We start from the raw sequence: 16701 nt of genomic DNA, 5'->3' as shown, positions 1-16701 counted from the left end.
ACCTCTATGGGATAGTACGTCAGATGTCAGAAAGGGGTTAAAGAAATGTATTTATTGGAACAATATTTTTTTTTCTTTATTTAGGTTTTTTTTTTTTACACATGTAAAAAATAGTTTTTTACTTTGTCCCAGGGTGGGACATTATGCTATAGTGTTAGATCGCTGATCTGACACTTTGCAAAGCACTGTGTCAGATCAGCGATCTGACAGGCAGTGCAGGAGGCTTGCCGGTGCCTGCTCTGAGCAGGCGCTTGCAAGCCACCTCCCTGCAGGACCCGGAAGGAGCCCTATGGCCATTTTGGATCCGAGGCCTGCAGGGAGGAGACGCTCGGAACAACACGATCACATTGCGTTGTTCCGAGCGTCTCAGGGAAGCACGCAGGGAGCCCCTCCACAAAACTGCCCCTCACAAAAAATTTATAAAAAATCTTTAAAGAAAATGCAAATTTCATTTATTTTACTCACTTATATAGCGGCATTAATTCCGCAGCTTTCTACAGACCTTATCAGCACTGTCCCCATTGGGGCTCACAATCTAGATTCCCTATCAGTATGTCTTTGGAGTGTGGGAGGAAACCACAGAACCCGGAGGAAACCCACGCAAGCACGGGAAGAACATGCAAACTCCTTGCAGATGTTGTCCTTGGTGGGACTTGAACCCAGGACCCTAGCGCTGCAAAGCAACAGTGCTGCTTCAGGATTAAAAAAACATTGATGATTGAAGTGGTTTCCACCTGATAAAATGTTATGTTGACTTTTCCCAAAGAATTACTTACTTAGAAGATGTGTAATCACCTGACTACATGTATTTGTAGTTTTGAAAAGTCATTATTCTATCTTGGATAAGAAAGAAAATAATTTTTTTTCAGTAGCGCTATTTGAAATGACCGACACCCTTACAGAAACTCAATTGACATCATTAAGGGCTCTTGCAGAAGACTGTAATAGCGGTCAGAGTCTGATTCAACAAAACATTCGGACTAATGTTATGCTATGGGGCCATGCACATGAGCATTGTAAGGATTTTCTGGTGCTGGTGAAGTCCGATTTCCACAGACTGACAGAATGGAGAAGATACTTTTTTTCTCCATTTTCCCCTCATCCGAGAAAATTGGATGACACTATGATTACACTCTGATCAGAGTTTGATTTGCATAATCAACCCGATTCTCTCAGATGGGAGAATGCACAGTCTTCTGCACCTGCCCGAAGTGTGGGTGGGTGGGTGCGTGACCATATGGTGACTAGACCTCCGAGGCCTCTTTCAATACATTTGAAATACAACGGAGAATCATCACACCAAACTGGAAGGATTTACAAGTCTGCAGTCACATAAAGTGACTGTAGACTCGTAGCCTAAGGCCAGACAACACCTTTAAGCTTAATTTTCACATTAATTAAGACAGCAATTTTTCAGTCAGGGAAAAACATATTGCATCAGTAAAGGAGTAGATGACATCATTCAGAGAGGAAAATAACTGTATAAACAGGTTAAGGGGGAGGCGTTGGATTATTATGACAGATTCTTTAAAAGTTCAATGGGGTCTACATGTGTTCTGTTTTTCTGTTCCTACAATGGAATGCTAGAAGTACTACAACTAGTGATGAGCGAATATACTCATTACTCGAGATTTCTCGAGCACGCTCGGGTGTCCTCCAAGTATTTTTTAGTGCTCGGAGATTTAGTTTTCATCACCGCAGCTGAATGATTTACAGCTATTAGCCAGGCTGAGTACATGTGGGGATTCCCTAGCAACCAGGCAAGCCCCACATGTACTTATGCTGGCTATCAGATGTAAATCATTCAGCTGCGGCAACAAAAACTAAATCTCCGAGCACTAAAAAATACTCGGGGGTCACCCGAGCGTGCTCGGGAAATCTCGAGTAATGAGTATATTCGCTCATCACTAACTACAACATATATTTAGAAATAAAGTTCATGGGCTCAAGTAATTGTAATAATTACCCTGATCCATTAGTCTCTGCATTGCTGGAGCAGGAGGGCCTGATGGGCCAGGAGGGCCTCTTTCTCCAGGAGCACCTGCTGGACCATCCCTTCCTGGGGGTCCTGGGGTACCAGGAGGACCTAGTGTGTGACAATGTTAAGACTGTTGAAGATGATTTACAGGTTAGTTAAATATCATGCACACTAATCTATATAGTCATTCCAAAAGAACACAAAATAGAAAGATATTTAGGAGGTAAAGACAAAGAATTAAGAATGAGAGTAAAAAATTAAGATCCCTGTCATACTATATGTGAATAAATACAGTAGGGTCATTTCAAACCATGGGAAGCACATTTTGCACCATCTTAAACACCTAAAATACACAGAAAACTATTGAGAAATTTCTGAGTCATGTGTAATATACCAGATTATCGAATTTATTCAGCTTTGTCATATAAATGTTTATCCTAAAGATACACTTTGAATATTAGATAGGTGGGGGTCTGAATCTCAGGATATAGGCTTTGGCCTTTCCAAAATGCACAGACCTCAGCTCAGTATCAGAGCCAATCTCACTCTCTCTAATGTACTCACCTTTCACACACTCCACAGAGGTGTCAAACACACAATGTATGGGTGCACAGTAACACCACTTACAGACAGGGGTGTAATGATCGCGGTCACAGAGGGTGCGACGGGGCCATAGTAGGAGGGGGGGCCTGACGATGAAATAAATTGCAACGCAGAGACCCGCCAGGTCCTTACACTGCAATACATGCAGCCAGCGAATCAGAGGACGGCAGCTGATGTCAGTGAGTTCATCACAGAGTGCGCATGGCAGTGATGTAATGCGCTGCCAGTCACTTGTACGCTGAAGTCAGCTGCCGACTTTAGAAGAGAATGCCCTACGGCGTGGTAGCGGAGGAAGGTGGTTAAAATCAGTTATTTTTTTATATGTGTTAAAGAACAGCAGCAGAAGGGGGGTATATATACCAGGATGGGGGATATTTAAATAAGGATGGGCCCTGGTTGGGAGACTTGTATACCAGGATGGGGGACACATATGCCAGAATTAGGGGACATATATACCAGGGTGGGAGACATATATACCAGGATGGGGAACATACATACCATGATGGGGGACATATATACCAGGATGGAGAACATATATACCATGATGGGGGACATATATACCAGTATGGGGAAAATAAATACCAGGATGGGCCCAGAAGGGGGACATATATACTAGTATGGGGGACATATATGTCAGAATGGGAGACATAAATACCAGGATGGGGTGACATATAAAGCAAGATGGGCCCAGGATGAGGGACATATTTACCAGTATGGGGGACAAATATGCCTAGAAGATCCAGTATGGTTACACTACTGCATAATGGGGAGGGGTGGAAACACGTATGTCCTTATGGAATTTAAAATGCTACAAGAGCCCATACATCTAACCAAATTTTGCATCGGGGCCCATCGGACTCTAGTTACTCCATCTGCCTACAGGCACTGGCATAACGATCCTAGCACAAAAGCAATAGACTTTCTGACAGACGCTTCCTCCTACTGGATGACATCCAGAAATACTGACTAGGTGTCAACAACTAGCACATGAATGGTCACACTGTTGAGTGAATTCTTCACTAGGTCCTGCATACAACTGGTGCACTTGCAGCAAAATGGCTGTGTCTACCTCTGGCTCACTCTACATCTTACCTCCTCGAACACTACTCTTTCCATAGTACCATTCGATTAAAATCATAAAAAAACAAATAAAGGTTTACAGTAGACTATCTCAAAAAATATCACAATAAAATATAACAGTAATATATATATTTTCCTAAAACAATTTTTTTCTAAAAAGATTTTTTCTAAAAGAACCCTTTACTTTAACACATCTCTTATAAAAATGGGGCAAAACTTATGTTTTCATTCAAGCCCCTTGGTGAGACAGTATCCAGAACCCATATCCATTTTGTTTCCCTTTTTGCCAGTGGTATGGTAATTGGTCCACCACGTTCCCCAGATTTGATCATATCAATACCAAATACCTTAAATCCCACAGGATCACTATTATGGTGAATTCTAAAATGCTTAGGGATTGTTTTCAAAATTGAGATGTCCTGTACCTCTTTTGCAGCCTCTATTCCAAGCACATGTTCTCGGACCCTCACCTTGAGCTGTCTTGTGGTCATGCCCACGTATATCAGGGAGCAAGGGCATGTGGCATAATATATCACTGCCTTGGTTGTACATGATATACTATGTCTGATCTGAAAAGTCTTAGTGCCATTTGAATTCCGAAATGTATGTCCCCTTGCTATATTTGGGCATGCCACACATTTCCCACAAGGTCTGCAGCCCAAGGTGGGTTTACCCCTGTCCAAAAAAGAAGGAGGGACACCATCATATGTATAATGACTTTTCACTAAGTGATCTCTAATATTTCGTGACCTCCTATATGTCATACTTGGTCCTTTTCCCACATAGTTCGACAGGATAGGATCAGCTCTTAAAATTCCCCAGAATTTTTTAAGTTGGAATCTTACCATCTCACTTTGTCCATGGTACTGTGTTATATATCGGACTACTTGATTTGTTTTACATGGTTTTGTCCCATAAAGTGCTTGGTGCCTGGAGATATTCTTCGCCCGATTGTATCCTTTCTTTATTGATCTACGGCTATATCCCCTCTCAAAGAATCTTTCTTTTAGCTCAGAGGCCTGTTTCTCAAATTCGGTGTCCTCTGAGCAGATTCTCCGCAGGCGTAAAAATTGGCCTGTGGGAATGGCATTTTCCTGTAATAAAGTATATTACAAAATTTCTTATCTTCTTTACCTGTCTTATCAATTTCTGAATAAAAATAAAATTAATGTGATAATTACTCTTCTTAGGGATCCTATCTATTGTTCTACATTGTAGACGGATATCCCATAAGCCTTTCCTATTTCCAAACTGCATAAACCTGATAACCTGTCCTGGTATTGTCATCCACCTAAACTCCTAATAATCTTGGTCGCTTTTCTCTGCACCCGCTCTACTTCAGCTATGTCCTTCTTATACACTGGAACCCAAAATTATACACAGTATTTTAAATGTGGCCTCACTAATAACTTGTATAGAAGTAAAACTGTTTTTGTCATGACCATCTTTTCTTCCTTTAATAAATTCCATGATTTATTTGCCTTGGCATCAGCTGCTTGGCACTGGTCTCTAAAGTTAAAACACCACTGCAGCTATTTTTTTTATTGCACTGCTGGTGTGGTGCTTTAAATGTAATTCCCCTGCCTTATACTCACCTTCCACTGCCTTCAATGTTTTCCAGTGTCGCCATAGTCGGTGTCCAGCAAAAAGTGACCCATTAAGGCTCTCATGGACTTGCATTGAAAGCTTGTGATGTAGCCTGTAACATTTGGCCAGTCAGTAGCTGCACTCACAGGATGGCGCTGCCAGACCGGAGCGTTGCTGAAAAAAGGGGAACACGTTGGAGGGTGAGTATATGACTGGCGGCAAGGACTTACATTTAAAACACCACACCTTCCCTGAAAAAAAACCCAAAACGCTGGAGTAGTGCTTTCAGTTTGCTGGCCAAAAATATACCCAGATCTTTTTCAACCCAGTGTGTGTTACCATTTCATACATCATTGAACATTTTGTCTCCTCACCCCAAGTGAATGACATTCCATTTATCTACATTAAACCTTAATTGCATTTCTCCTCCCAAGCCACTTTACAACCCTTACAAAATAATTTTGCCCCTATTGAAGCTCCTTAGTGTTCCCACACACTAAGAAACCCTTTTCATGGCCCCCATAAAGTATGATGCCAATAAATATTCGCACCAAACACAGTGTGATGTTACCAAAGTGAATTCCTCCACAGTACACTCCACATGCACAGTATGATGACCTACAGTAACCCTCACAAAGTATGATACGCCCACAGTGACGCAAACAGAGTATGATGGCTCCGCATAGTCCCCCATACACAGTATGATGGCTCCCACACAGCTCTTCATACAGTATGATGGCCCTCCATACAGTATAGTGACCCTCACACAACCTTCCACACTGTATAATAATAATTGTTTATTTCTATAGCGCCACCATATTCCACGGCACTTTACATTGGCCTGCACACATTTTATTGTCCCCCGTCACTAGCCCTCCAAACAGCATAAAGGCCCTCACATAGCATTCCAGACTGTGTAATGGCCCCCGCAAAACCCTCCACACAGTATAATGGATCCCACACCACCCTGCACACAGTATAATAAACCCCACACAGTCCTCCAAACAGTATAATTGGCTCTTACTCAGCCCTCCAAAGAGTATAATTGGCCCCCAAACAGAATAATGGCCACCATACAGCCCTCTAATCAGTATAATGGCACCCACATCATGCTCCAAATAGTATGCTGGTCCCCCAAATAGCCCTCAAAATAGTGTGATATCCTACCCAAATATTATGATGGCCCCCACATATCACTCTAAATAGTATGATGGCCCCCACATAGCACTGCAAATTCCTTAGTGCCGCTAAAAAGCAGTGCTGAGGAATAAGGGCCCTTAATAACGGCCACCGTTAAAAGGCGTATTGGTGGTCGGTAAGGGGTTGAAGTCTGGCTGGTTTATTACAGCCTTTGTTTGGCACAAAGTAAAAGATAAAGCAAACAGTCCATACAATAGTGTGGGTTTGCCCGCTTGGCTTAGAGTCCAGCTTCTTAAGGTACCGTCACATTAAGCGACGCTGCAGCGATAGCGACAGCGATGCCGATCGCTGCAGCGTCGCTGTTTGGTCGCTGGAGAGCTGTCACACAGACCGCTCTCCAGCGACCAACGATGCCGAGGTCCCCGGGTAACCAGGGTAAGCATCGGGTTGCTAAGCGCAGGGCCGCGCTTAGTAACCCGATGTTTACCCTGGTTACCAGCGTAAAAGTTAAAAAAACAAACAGCACATACTCACCAGCGCGTCCCCCAGCCTCTGCTTCCTGACACTGACTGAGCTCCGGCCCTAACAGCACAGCGGCTGTGCTTTCACTTTCAGTTTAGGGCCGGCGCTCAGTCAGTGGCAGGAAGCAGACGGCAGGGGACGCGCTGGTGAGTATGTGCTGTTTGTTTTTTTAACTTTTACGCTGGTAACCAGGGTAAACATCGGGTTACTAAGCGCGGCCCTGCGCTTAGCAACCCGATGCTTACCCTGGTTACCAGTGTAAAATATCGCTGGTATCCTTGCTTTTGCTGTCAAACACGGCGATACACGGCGACCTAGCGACCAAATAATGTGCAGACCTTCTAGCAGCGACCAGCGACATCACAGCGGGATCCAGATCGCTGCTGCGTGTCAAATACAGCGATATCGCTATCCAGGTCGCTGCAACGTCACGGATCGCTGGCGATATCGCCTAGTGTGACGGTACCTTTAGTCCTTTTGCAAAGCCACACAATCCAGGTCTGCAATCTCCATTCACAGAACCATGTGTCAAATAAACAGGTCCCATTTTACTATGTGGACCACACCCAGGGGTTGAGATATAGTGAGCAGCCTACCCACTCTAACTCTTTAGCTCCTCACAATTAGAGCTGGCCCTAACATGGCCTATTAACCCCTCTTAGTACTATGTGTACTAGACTACAGCATTACTCCAGGTTTATATCACAGAGGACCTGCATCTCTGTGATACATATCTCCCATCCACTAACGTTCCTGCAGCAAACTTACAAGCGGACTTCTTCCCCCAAAGGTATCAATGTATAGTAATCAGTATTACAACCAAGTCTTGTCTTAATATTACAAAATTGTTCTGACAGGTTCTCTTTTTAAGGCTACATTTCCACGATGAGTATTTGGTGAGTTTTTAATATTGCAGATTTTGGCAGCATTTCTGCACCTGTTCACTAAATGAGGTTACTTATTTCATTGCATTTTAGTTTTTTACATGCGTTTCTATCTCATTTTTAACACTACGGTTTGTGCCTCTTTTTGGCATGTCATGTTTTAAATAAAGTTGCTTTGTTTTTGATACTTTCTGGTATTTGGCTTTGACAAAACATTATTGATACAGTCATGTGCAGATATTTCGTGCGTTCAGCACGGCAGAACATTTCTCAGATAACCATTAATAAACTCAAGTGACAGAAGCCAATGTGTGTATGTGCGTGTATTTCTGCACATGTTGCTCATACTTACTATTTTGACATTTTTCTTGATATTTTCAGTTGCATATTATTAACATGTCTATCAGTCCTGTGATTTCTATAATTGCCCAACTATTCCTTCTTGGCTTTGCAATTTCAATATTGAAGGATGCACATATCTGACTATTAACAGGTGGTTCAGTTATTGCTGAGGTAAGCAGGTCTAGGGTATGCACAGCCATGGCCAAAACTGTTGGCAACCTTGAAGTTGTTCCAGAAAATGAGGTATTTCTCCCAGGAAATTATTGTAATTACACTTTTTTTATACACGTTTATTTTATTGTATTGGAACAACACAAAAAACAGAAGAAAAGGCAAATTGGACATAATTTCTCACAAACCCCGGAATAAAATTATTGGCACCCTCAAGTTAATATTTGGCCCCACACCCTTTGGAATAAATAGCTGCAATCAATCGCTTCCTATAACCATCAACAATCGTCTTATACCTCTCAAGTGGAATTTTGGACCACTCTTCTTATGGAAACTGCTCATATTTTACATGTGGCTTCTCCCAATAGCAATTTTAAGATCTCTACACAGGTTTTCTATGGGATTTAGATCCAGACTCCTTGCTGGCCACTTCAGAACTCTCGAGCACTTTGATTCCATCCATTTCTGGGTGCTTCTTCAAGTATGTTTGGGGTCATTATCCTGTTGGAAGACCCATGATCTAGGACGCAAACCCAGCTTTCTGATACTGGGCACTACAATGGGACCCAAATTCCTTTGGTTATCATCAGATTTCATGATGCCTTGCACACAGTCAAGGCACCCTGTGCCAGATGCAGCAAAACAACATCGAAACATCTTTGAACCTCTATCATATTTGACTGTAGGTACAGTGTTATTTTCTTTCTTTCATTCCATTTTTGATAAACAGTAGAATTATGTGCTTTACCAAAAAGCTCTGTATAGGTGTCTTGGGTTTACCACGACAGAGAGGAGCCAGAAGACCACAGCCTCTGATTTCTTTTACTCCTGCACTGATTAGAAGCACTTATTCTTCATATTAAACGGTGCAGGTTTCTTTTAGTAGTGCACGGGTTAATCTGCTCAGTTGAGAGCTCCTGAAAGCTTTTCTGCAGTAAGGCTCAGATGTTCACTGTTAGCCACTACCATCTCCTATATAATCTGGGCCCTGGCAAGCACTCATTGTCAGGGAAAGCTTATGCTGCATGGCTGGAGGTTGCTGGTTATTATGTGGGAGAGTTTGGTTGATTTATTTGTTACTGTTGCTAGGTTTTGGGTGTGTGCTAATTCCCCTTCTTCCCTTACTGTGGTTTTACCCCATCCTCCATTCCCCGGTGTACACCTCTGTTGTTTGTGTGAGTATATTTGTATGATTGGTATTTTCCTTTATCCCTGTTCGTATTACCTTGTTAGTCTGGTTGGTGTATTATGGTACACTACTACTCCCCTTTTCCCTGGGTGGGGGAAGGGTACAGACTGAGGGCGGATTCAGGAGCTAAGGCAAGGTACGTGGCCCTGGCGTCTTAACCATCATAAAAATTCCGGGGAACAGGACGAGCTAGGGAGCCCCTAGCAATATGTACAGGGAAGGATCCCTTGATCCTGGGACACCCGACAACAGAGCTAAGACATTAGTTCTGACCGAAATAGTTTTTTGATCCATTATGGATCCTATCACTGGTCTGACAAGGCAACTGCAGCAAGTCAGCCTGGAGGTGGCAGATCTACGTACTATTGTTTTGTAGCACCCTAACACATCAGGTTTGGGGATCGTGACTCCCAGGCAACCTTTAGTGGAGCCCAAAATCACTTTTCCTGACAGGTTCTCTGGGGGGCGTGACAAGTTTGTTGTTTTCAGGGAGGCCTGTAAGCTATACTTCAGGTTACTTCCTTGTTACTCAGGAATGGAAGAGCAACAGGTGGAGATAATAATCTTTCTCCTTCAGAGTTACCAATTTTGGCCTGGTATGGCTTTACATTTTTTATCATATCTCGGGCTAGAATTAAGATAAAGAGGTGGGAGAGGCATCATTTTTCTCAGAACGGTAGCAGCTTTCATTTGATATGTCACAACACTATGTTTCTTTATATTTTGTTTTGGAGAAATCAAATTCAAAATTTTGATGCGCAATTGTGAAAAAAAAGTATGATTTTTTATTTTGTTTCTCTATCTTTTTTCTAGCCTGAGTTATGAGGAGAAATGTAAAGGTAGGCAACAGTGAAATTCGCACTTTTTCAGAACTTTGAAAATCAATTTAAAAAAAAAATATCTAGAATTTTTTTCTTCATATTTTGCATTCTCTGACACACTATTACCAAATAACAAAATCTCAAAAGAATTAAAAATATAGAGGTAAAAATCATTGGTTCACTTGGCATGGAATGACCCATCTGCAGTGGTGAAGCTAGTGTCCTTGCCGGCCAGTGCACTAGCCAGGGAATAGTGAGGAGACAAACAGGTTTAGGCACGAGATGGCGGTTGGGGGGAAGGAACCACTTAGGGCATTAGGGGAGTTGAGGGACAGGCACAAGTTGGAGCTCAAGAAGTGCCCCATTCCTTGTTCCCTACTGTGAGGTCCTTCCTCCTCCCATTCCATCCCGTTGTTTGGTGTAAGTTGTGTTGTCCCCTGGACTTAACCGTATTGATTTGTGGCATTATCACCGACCCGTACATTTTTATGGTAAACCCATGGCTCATGCTGAAGCCTTTACTCACCTGATCCAGTCCCTCACGGATGAGGTTTCCGAGTTACGGACTCAGGTAGTGCAGCAGTTTTAGCAGTTTTTAGATTTTCTGGAGAGATAAATTTATCGTCTTTAAAGAAGCCTGTAAATTGTGTTTCTGACTTCGCTCTTGTTCTTCAGGGAGTGAGGAACAGCGTGTGGGGATTATTGTCTTCCTTCTCAAGGGTGATCCCCAATCCTGGACCTTCTCCCTGCCGACTGATTCACCATGTTTGCGATCGGTGGATGAGTTTTTTGCGGCATTGGCACTGGTATATGGGGATCCTGATGGCATCTCCCTGGCTGAGTCTAGACTCCTTCAAATCAAGCAGGGGGGCCTGCCAGCTGAGTACTGCTCAGAGTTTCAGAGATGGGCCACTGACACGCAGTGGAATGACCCTGTTCTTAGGAGCCATTTCTGTCAGGGTCTGTCGGCTAAGCTTCAAGATACCCTGGTGCAGTATGCTACTCCTGGGTCATTGGAGGCCGCCATGGCTCTTGCTATCCGGGTAGACAGACGCCTCAGGGAGAGACATACACCAAATCTGCCCCCTATTGTTCTTTCTAGGGAGGAGGACACATTGGTGCAGATGTACGAACCCATGCTGTGGGAGGATCCTACTTTCAAATTAGGTTGCCTGCGGTTTGCCTTAGGACGGTGGCATGTTTTTTCTGTGGCCTGACTGATCATTACGTCAATGTCTGTCCAGCTCGTGCCAAAATATGTACTCCATCTCAAAAGCTGCAGTCCCGAGGTCGTGTGGAGGGAGACGACGAGGGTATGTACATTTCCTCCATCTTTACGTCTCAGTGTACCAACCCAGCAGAAGAGGTGGTTGGTCTGGAGACTGAGACTATACCAGTGCTTGTGAATCCTGGAGCTGGAGTCAATTTCGTGGATTCTTTGATCAGACCCATGGTCTGATTGGTAGGATGCTGACGAGACCCATTACTGTTCGGGCAATTGTCTCTGTTCCTCTCAGCCAGGGGAGTGTGACTCAAGCCATAGATAATATTAACCTGCCTATAGGGCCTCTTCATGAGGAGTCCCTGTCATGCTACATCTTGCAGGGTATGTCAACTCCCATCGTCTTAGGCCTTCCCTAGTTGAAAAGACACAACCCGGTCATAAATTGGTGGTCCAGGGAAGTAGTCAGTTGGGACCAGTCTTGTAAGGACTACTGCCTGGGAGCTATGATCTCTACCGTCCTTCTCATACCTACACCTTCTTCTCTGGTGGGGGCAGTTAAGGTGCTACCAGGGAGTAGGGGCAAGGCTCAACCCTCACCACAAGTAAATCCTGAGTCTCAGAGTCCTCTCAGGAGGAGTAATCAGGGGACGGTGGTGGTTCCTTCTGTGCATAGCGAGGGTATGAGTTTGGTGATACAGGGGGATGCCTCTGTTGTCTGTTCCTCAACGAGTTCACCATCTTTTGGCAAATGCATGCGTGGAAATAATCGTCCAGGTCCGGACCTGTGTGTGAATGAATACGTGTGGGTGTCCACCAAAAACATCAGGTGGAAGTACGCATCTGGTCCCTGGAGTTCTAGGGTGAAGGGGCTGTATTGGGTGTCGGCCATTCTTAGCCTCATATTCCTCATATTCCACAGGTCGGTGCTCTTGAGATTTGTGGCGCCTCCGGAGCCTACATTATTGCCATCTCCATTGGGTTGCGTTTGTCGTAACCTTGAGGATCAGGTGACTGCGGAGGTGAATCCTAGAGGGTGGAGACATAATTTCCGGTGAAGTCCAGTGTTGAGGGTCCAGAGGTCCCTCGTTGAAAGGGGGGTACTGTCACAATTCATTATGGATTCGTGGCAGCTCTGGCTCTGCTATATTTTAAATGTAGCTTTTTTTCCTTTCAGGCCAGCATGAGTTAAATGTCAGTTTCCTTGCTGGCAGCTGCTTTGATTGCTAGTCAGCTGATGTGGGTGGTGACCACTTCTACCATCCTTTAAAAAGTCACATGATGCATCAGCTGACTGTTGGTGATAGAGTAATCTATGTTGACCAAGCCTGGAGTAAAGAGCTCTCTGGTTGCAGTGGTGCTTCTGCTGTGTTCATTGAGTTCATGGTCCTGGTGCTGTATCCTCTGCTGTGTGGTGCTTTCCAGCTGGGACAGTGTTAAGTTCTATTTTCCCTTTTTATGTCTGTCTTGTTGTTGTCCCTCTCCCTGTGTTGTTCACCATCTGCAGTGGTGAGGCTAGTGTCCTTGCCAGCCGTGCACTAGCCACGGATTAGTGAGGAGACAAATAGGGTTTAGGCACGAGATGGTCGCGGTGGGGAAGGACCCGCTTAGGGCGTTAGGGGAGTTAAGGGACAGGCAAAGGTTGGAGCTCAGGAGGTGCCCCATCCCTTGTTTCCTACTGTGAGGACCTTCGTCCCCCCATTCCATCCCGTTGCTTTGTGTAAGTTGTGTCGTCTGCTGGACTTAACCATTCGTGACATGGGCATTCTCTCTCCCATCTGACTCCCAGTCGCTCCAGATGGTGGAGGAATTTTTTCTGGTGCTGGGTCATACATATGCAGCGCCCCAGAGTCCTGGTCGTTGCAGTAATGTCGCTCTTCCACCAGGGGGAGTGATATTACGTCTGATGGTACTAAAGGTGTTCACCTGACCAGGTATCACAGTCACACACTACACTTCACACTCCAGTCCACCAGGGGGAGCAAAGGTACTATCTACTAGGCCACTCCTCACACACGGGTAAAACTGGTGGGTTGGATAGGAAGTTAGGCAGAAGCTACCTGGGTTTGACCCAGAGAGGACCTGTCAGGCAGACAGGGGGGAAGGAGGAACATCTGAGCTGCAGACAGAGGGTCCCTGTCAGGGGTGGGATCCAAGCACGAGAGAGAACGTTACGGAGCTGCACCTGCACCCATTGCGGCAGCATCCTAAGAAAGGACACGAAGCGAATTGTATTGTGGAGAGTGAGAAACGAAGTTGTAGCGCCCCCACTGCCGCAGGGCCCCTGAGTCTCTGTCCTGGGGTTGTCACGGTGGCTAGACCCGGTCCGTGACCCTGCTGAGGGGCGCCCAATGAAAGGTGTAGGTGGTGATGATGTTATGGTGCAGTGCAGGTCGCAGTAAATAACGAGGACACCAGGTTGCAGTCTCTTTACCTCTTTACTGAAGGCTTCAGGGTCCTCAGTCCGGAATACGGTTAACCGGGCTGCGCAAGTCCGGCCGGTCCGATGGCACCTCCAGAGTTCCCTTTGCAGGAGGAAATCTGTGCCTACCTTCTAGCGCTTGTGTGTTGTGGTCCTCCCCTGCTGTGCTTACGGAATAGTCCCCACAACTGTTGTGTCTGTTTCTGAAGTTCCCTCACAACTCGATTATGATGTTCTTCTTCGTCCCCCAGAAGATATGGCTAGGACGCACCCGTATGACAGGTAGGCTCGGAGCTCTTCCTGGACCCTATTGTCGCCCCTCTCCTGTTGTTGCCCCCTATGTCTTCTTAGGTGATTTGGGTGAGACAGCCCGCCTATAACTGACTGTCCTGCCGTAGGTTTGAAGTTAGGCCTGGAGCTCTATACTTCCTCGGCGTTCCGGCCACCGGCTGCGCGCCTCAGTAGGATGTTGCCTCGTCTTACAGCACGACTCCTACTGGTGTTTCTCCTTGTTGCGTTGATCTCATTTCTCACTCAGCACAATAAACCTCGCTTCTTGTCCTTTCTTAGGGTACCGCCACGATCAGGTGCAGGCGCGGTCCCATAACGTTCTCTCTGTTCGCTAGGCCTCTGTCAGGATCCCACCCCTGACAGGGACCCCCCTGAATCTTCCCCTGCAACACCCTCTGCCACAGGATGTTGCCTGGTTCCAACCCAGTCAGCTTTCTCTCTAATTTCCTATCCAACCCCCAGTTTTACCAGACTGTGAGGAGTGGCCTAATACATAGCGCCCTTAGCTCCCCCTGGAGGCCAGACTGTGAAGTATATTGGTGTCTGTGATACCTGGTCAGGTGAACTCCTTCAGTGCCATCAGACGTACCATAGCCCCCCTTAGCGGCGGAGCATCAGTACTGCAACGACCAGGACTCTGGGGCGCTGCACTCCCCCCCGGTTAAATCCAGTACTCCTGGACTGGGAAGAAAACAACAATACATGTCAGCAAAAAGACATACAATTTTGAAATGCAGTAACAATAAGCAAATTTGAACTGAGCTTCCCTTTATGGGAGGTAAGGACACTTGAACGTTACAAACATGGTTAATTACTTTAAATAACATACTATAAATAACTTCTCTTACCCAACCGGGTGTTCTACTAAGTGCAAGTTTCTGAACAATAATTTAACATTGCCTTTAAGGACATACACACTGAATCCACTAAAGACCTTCTTATAAAACACTATAAGGCTAATCAACTTTTCCTTCATTTTCCATCCTTACATCTGCAGGACCGCCTGTCTATCTGCCCCAGGCCTACTGCCTCTCATTCTGTTGCAGGACCGCCCCTTTCCGCCCGGGCCTTCTGCCTTTCTGCTACTATCCACAGTATAGAACGTATCATCCATCTCTCAGTTCAGGATCACCGAGCCATCTCTGTATGGCTCCTAAGAGGACTCACCGACTAACCCCGTACGGGTTCACTTCCTGTCCTCATTCTCTAACACATTATTAAACATTCCTTACAATTAACTAGCTAACTACATATTACTGCTACATGTCAGCATTATTACTTCTTCTGTTAAAGTATCATCATTCTCTAAGTGCTATCGATGAACGTCCCCTTTAAGAAGGGACCAAGTCTCTATGAGGTAGTGCAACTTCTCAAGCTGCAAGTCCGTATGCAGTAAGGACTCCGGTGCTGTTTCCAGGAACAGTTTCTTCGCAAAGAGTCCTTTCTTTTGTAAAACCAGTAGAGGGCAACTTTAAGAAGGTGCAAACTATTTACAATGAGTTTGTAATCATGCAGTATTCATGATCCAGCAGTTCTTTCAACAATGATAAAATGAGAAACAAAAACAAAAGCAGCAGAAGGGATCCCGGGTAAACAAAGGGATCCCTTTAAGAGTAACCCTGGTCGGGTTGTAGCAGCAAGAAGAAACATAGAAGAACGGACAGTTAACTATATACAATTGATGAAGCATTCTTGCTTACTCAGTTTCTGGCTGAGCAGGAGGCGGCCTCCTTCCGGGCCTCACCTGGCAGACGGGTCGTGGTGGCGTGACAAGGACCGGTCCTGGATTCAGCAACGACAGGATTCCTCGTCGGGACACCCTCCTCGCTCGTGGGTGAGCATGACCCGTAGCTACACGGTGGGCCTGGATTCCCTGGGCTTCCGCGGGGGCAGGTTCCGGCATCTTCCCTGCAGGAGGCTCGTCCACCGACGTCCCGGCAGCAGCCTGGAGTGCGACGCACCGCTGGACACCCCGAGCTATCCAGCCAACCTCCCTCCTCCACCGGGTGTAAGTTACCGCGTCTCCGGGCTCCAGGTCGTGACTGTACCTTCCCCCGCAGGGTTCCACCTCTTCCCGATCCACACGGACCCGCAGTGGCTCTCCAATTTCTTGTATAACTCCCCGTCCTTCCCGGGAGTTGAAGAACACCACCACACCCCAGTGTGACGGGGAAACCTCCTCAGCATCCGTCAGGTCAATCTGGACCGCAGGTTGGGGTCTATTTCTCCACGCTGTCATCAGGCGCCGCAGATGTTCTGCCTCCGGCAGGATCCTCAGGCCCTGTGCCTGTAGCTCGCACTCTGCCACGGCCGGGATGGAGGAAGCAGGAGACACCGGAGTTAGGTGGACTTCCGTAGGCTGGCCCAGCCGAGCGGTCACATGGGCGTCGGCCTCCCGGCGGCGTGCTATCTGCCGGGCCTCGGCTGCGGCCACACACTCCTCAGACGG

General features: G+C 45.9%; 1 protein-coding gene across 9 annotated transcripts in view; it reads right to left on the bottom strand.

Moving 5' to 3' along the window:
- The window catches only part of EMID1 (EMI domain containing 1), a 224204-nt gene that overhangs the window by 146790 nt on the left and 60713 nt on the right, over positions 1-16701 (bottom strand). For 7 of the 9 annotated variants that reach the window (XM_077296678.1, XM_077296635.1, XM_077296653.1 and 4 more), the window contains one exon: positions 1967-2086. The exons of the other annotated variants lie outside the window; for them this stretch is intronic. In XM_077296678.1, the coding sequence (XP_077152793.1) occupies positions 1967-2086 (120 nt within the window). The remainder of the gene's footprint in view (positions 1-1966; positions 2087-16701) is intronic. 9 annotated transcript variants of the gene reach the window in all.

Source organism: Ranitomeya variabilis, chromosome 1 (assembly GCF_051348905.1).
Source record: "Ranitomeya variabilis isolate aRanVar5 chromosome 1, aRanVar5.hap1, whole genome shotgun sequence".
Taxonomy (NCBI): Eukaryota; Metazoa; Chordata; class Amphibia; order Anura; family Dendrobatidae; genus Ranitomeya; species Ranitomeya variabilis.
Note: the sequence above shows the minus strand (reverse complement) of the source record. Positions and strands in the feature narration are given on the sequence as shown.